The 2,079-nt window shown below is 66.9% G+C and overlaps 1 protein-coding gene across 1 annotated transcript in view; it reads right to left on the bottom strand.

Moving 5' to 3' along the window:
* Positions 1-1,357: 1,357 nt before the first annotated feature.
* GRIN3B (glutamate ionotropic receptor NMDA type subunit 3B) overlaps positions 1,358-2,079 on the bottom strand; it is a 4,344-nt gene continuing 3,622 nt past the window's right edge. The window contains exon 4 of the mRNA XM_030335015.1: positions 1,358-1,482. Within this exon, the coding sequence (XP_030190875.1) occupies positions 1,358-1,482 (125 nt within the window). The remainder of the gene's footprint in view (positions 1,483-2,079) is intronic.

Below are 2,079 nucleotides of genomic sequence, written 5' to 3'. Positions count from 1 at the left end.
CCAACAGCATGCTGCCCACTGGGGCGGGGTGTGTAGCATCCCCTAGTGAGCTCTGGGCTCCTTGTCTGCAGAGAGGGGGCTGGTGCTAGCATTCGAGGCTCTTGGGGTGCAGACCAGACCAGGTGGGTCAGGAGCTGACAGCACTTTGGGGTTTGGTGGGAGGAGTGCAGTCATAGCTGCCCAACAGACCCCGGTGCTGGTTCTGGCCTGCCAGTGTCTCCGGGGATTCCCCCCCCCCCCCACACCAGAGTCCCTCTGTCCCTTGTCTTTGGGAGTGCCTGATGGCACGAGGAGGCAGGCGGTCTTCCTCCTCCTCTCTCCCCAGAGCCCCCCCAGAACATCACGGGTCCCCTGTGGAGGATTCCTGAACCGGGGTTCCTTTATTGGGCTCCTGAGCGTGTGTGGGTGTGATTTCCCTGCGGGGAGGAGGTGCTGCTTGCCCCCGGTGGTCAGTCGGAGCTCAGCCTTCCCGGAGCAGGTCCTGGTCGCGTCAGTTCTGTCCCGCCACTTCCTGACATGGGAGCAGGACGGCCCGGCATACCAGGTGTCCCTGGAGTAGGTGGTCAGGTGTCCCGGGGGGTTCTGACTCCTGAGTTCTCCTCTCTGGGTCGTGCTGCTGGGCCGAGCGATCTCTGGGCCAAAGCCTGGAGGCCCCACGGACCTCTCGAATCTGCCCGACCCCTGGTTCCTTTTGTTGCCCTCATCTGCTCGGTGAGGGCTGGGACTGGCTGGTTTGTGCGGCTGCTGCAAGTTCCAGAAAGCTCCGTGCCCTTACTTCCTGCCTGCCCAGCTTCCGGCGCTCTGGCTGCAGATACGGAGGTCCCTTGGTGACCTCCTCAGAGCTGCGTCTTTCTGCGGCTCATAGCCAGGAGCCAGCCCAGATCCCCTGCTTCCCCACCGGGCCAGCCTTTGGGGGATGAGAGGCAGTGGCCGGGCCCACGTCCCGGCAGCCTTGCCTTCCACCTCTGCTGGTTTCCCTGGCATCGGGGCCACACTGGGACCTCCGAGTCCTGGAGCGGCGGGCACTGGGTGCCCCAGCCCGTCTCTGAACCTGGGGCAGCCTGACCGTGCAGCCACGGAGCGATGCTGGCAGGGTGAGCAGGGCTGTGGCATTCGGTGTTTCTGCCGGTCTTTCCCTCGGCAAAACGGAGGTGACCTCCGGGGTCGTTGTGACGTGCGGTAGTGTGGAGTGCCGCCAGGGTCCTTGCTGTGAATGGCAGTCCCTGAGCACACCTCTGTGCCGCCTCCTGCCTGGTTCGGGGACCCAGCAACGAAGAGGGCGGAGCAGGAGGGAGGGGGAGACCAGGGCATGGGGTGCAGCGGTGGCCCAGCAGGGTCTGTGTGACGTTAGGCAGACTCAGGCCTGCTGCCCCCGGCAGAGCCCCTGGCTCCGCTCGTAGCTTCCACGTCTGTCTGCGGTGACCTGGACACGGGGGTCTGCGTCCGTGTCAACGCCGCCCGCGTCACCGTCTCCCGGGGGCACTGCCGGCCAAGGAGGCACGGTCCGCGTTGGCCCAACAGGGGTGGCGCAGATAACACGTCTGAGGAGTCTGGGCGGGCTCCCGGCTTCACGCGTACCTGGGCCCGGGGTCGCAGCAGCACGCTCGGACGCTGGGCTCCTCCCATCCCCTGGCTCTGCGCCCCCTCAGGTCACGGCGCCCGTGGCCCGGCGGGGATGGGAGTGTGTGCCCCTCTGCCCGTCCGCAGGGCTGGCTCCGGCGGGGAGGTCAGGCGGTCCGTGGCTGGCACTGGCAGCATGTGCAGGGCTCGTGGAGAGCATGGGAGGGACGAGGTCCTGGTGGCCCTGCCGGTGGCCCTGTAGCCACGGATAGCGGGCGTGTAAAGTGTGCACCGGCTCCTCCGAGGAAACACCTTGTCTTTGGCCGAGCAGCCCCTGGGCTCGCCGGCTCCTGGACGGCCTCTTTTTCCAGAACAGCGCTGGGCGTCCCATCGGGCCAGCTGGACCCTTTCCCTGGGGGCGGGGGCAGTGGGTGATACACGGGAGTGAAGCCCCAGACGCAGTGCCCAGTCTGGGGGTGACCCGTGGCCAAAGGCCCCTGAGAAACTCGGCCGTCAGAC

Source organism: Lynx canadensis, chromosome A2 (assembly GCF_007474595.2).
Source record: "Lynx canadensis isolate LIC74 chromosome A2, mLynCan4.pri.v2, whole genome shotgun sequence".
Taxonomy (NCBI): Eukaryota; Metazoa; Chordata; class Mammalia; order Carnivora; family Felidae; genus Lynx; species Lynx canadensis.
This window is presented reverse-complemented; position numbering and strand designations above follow the sequence as displayed.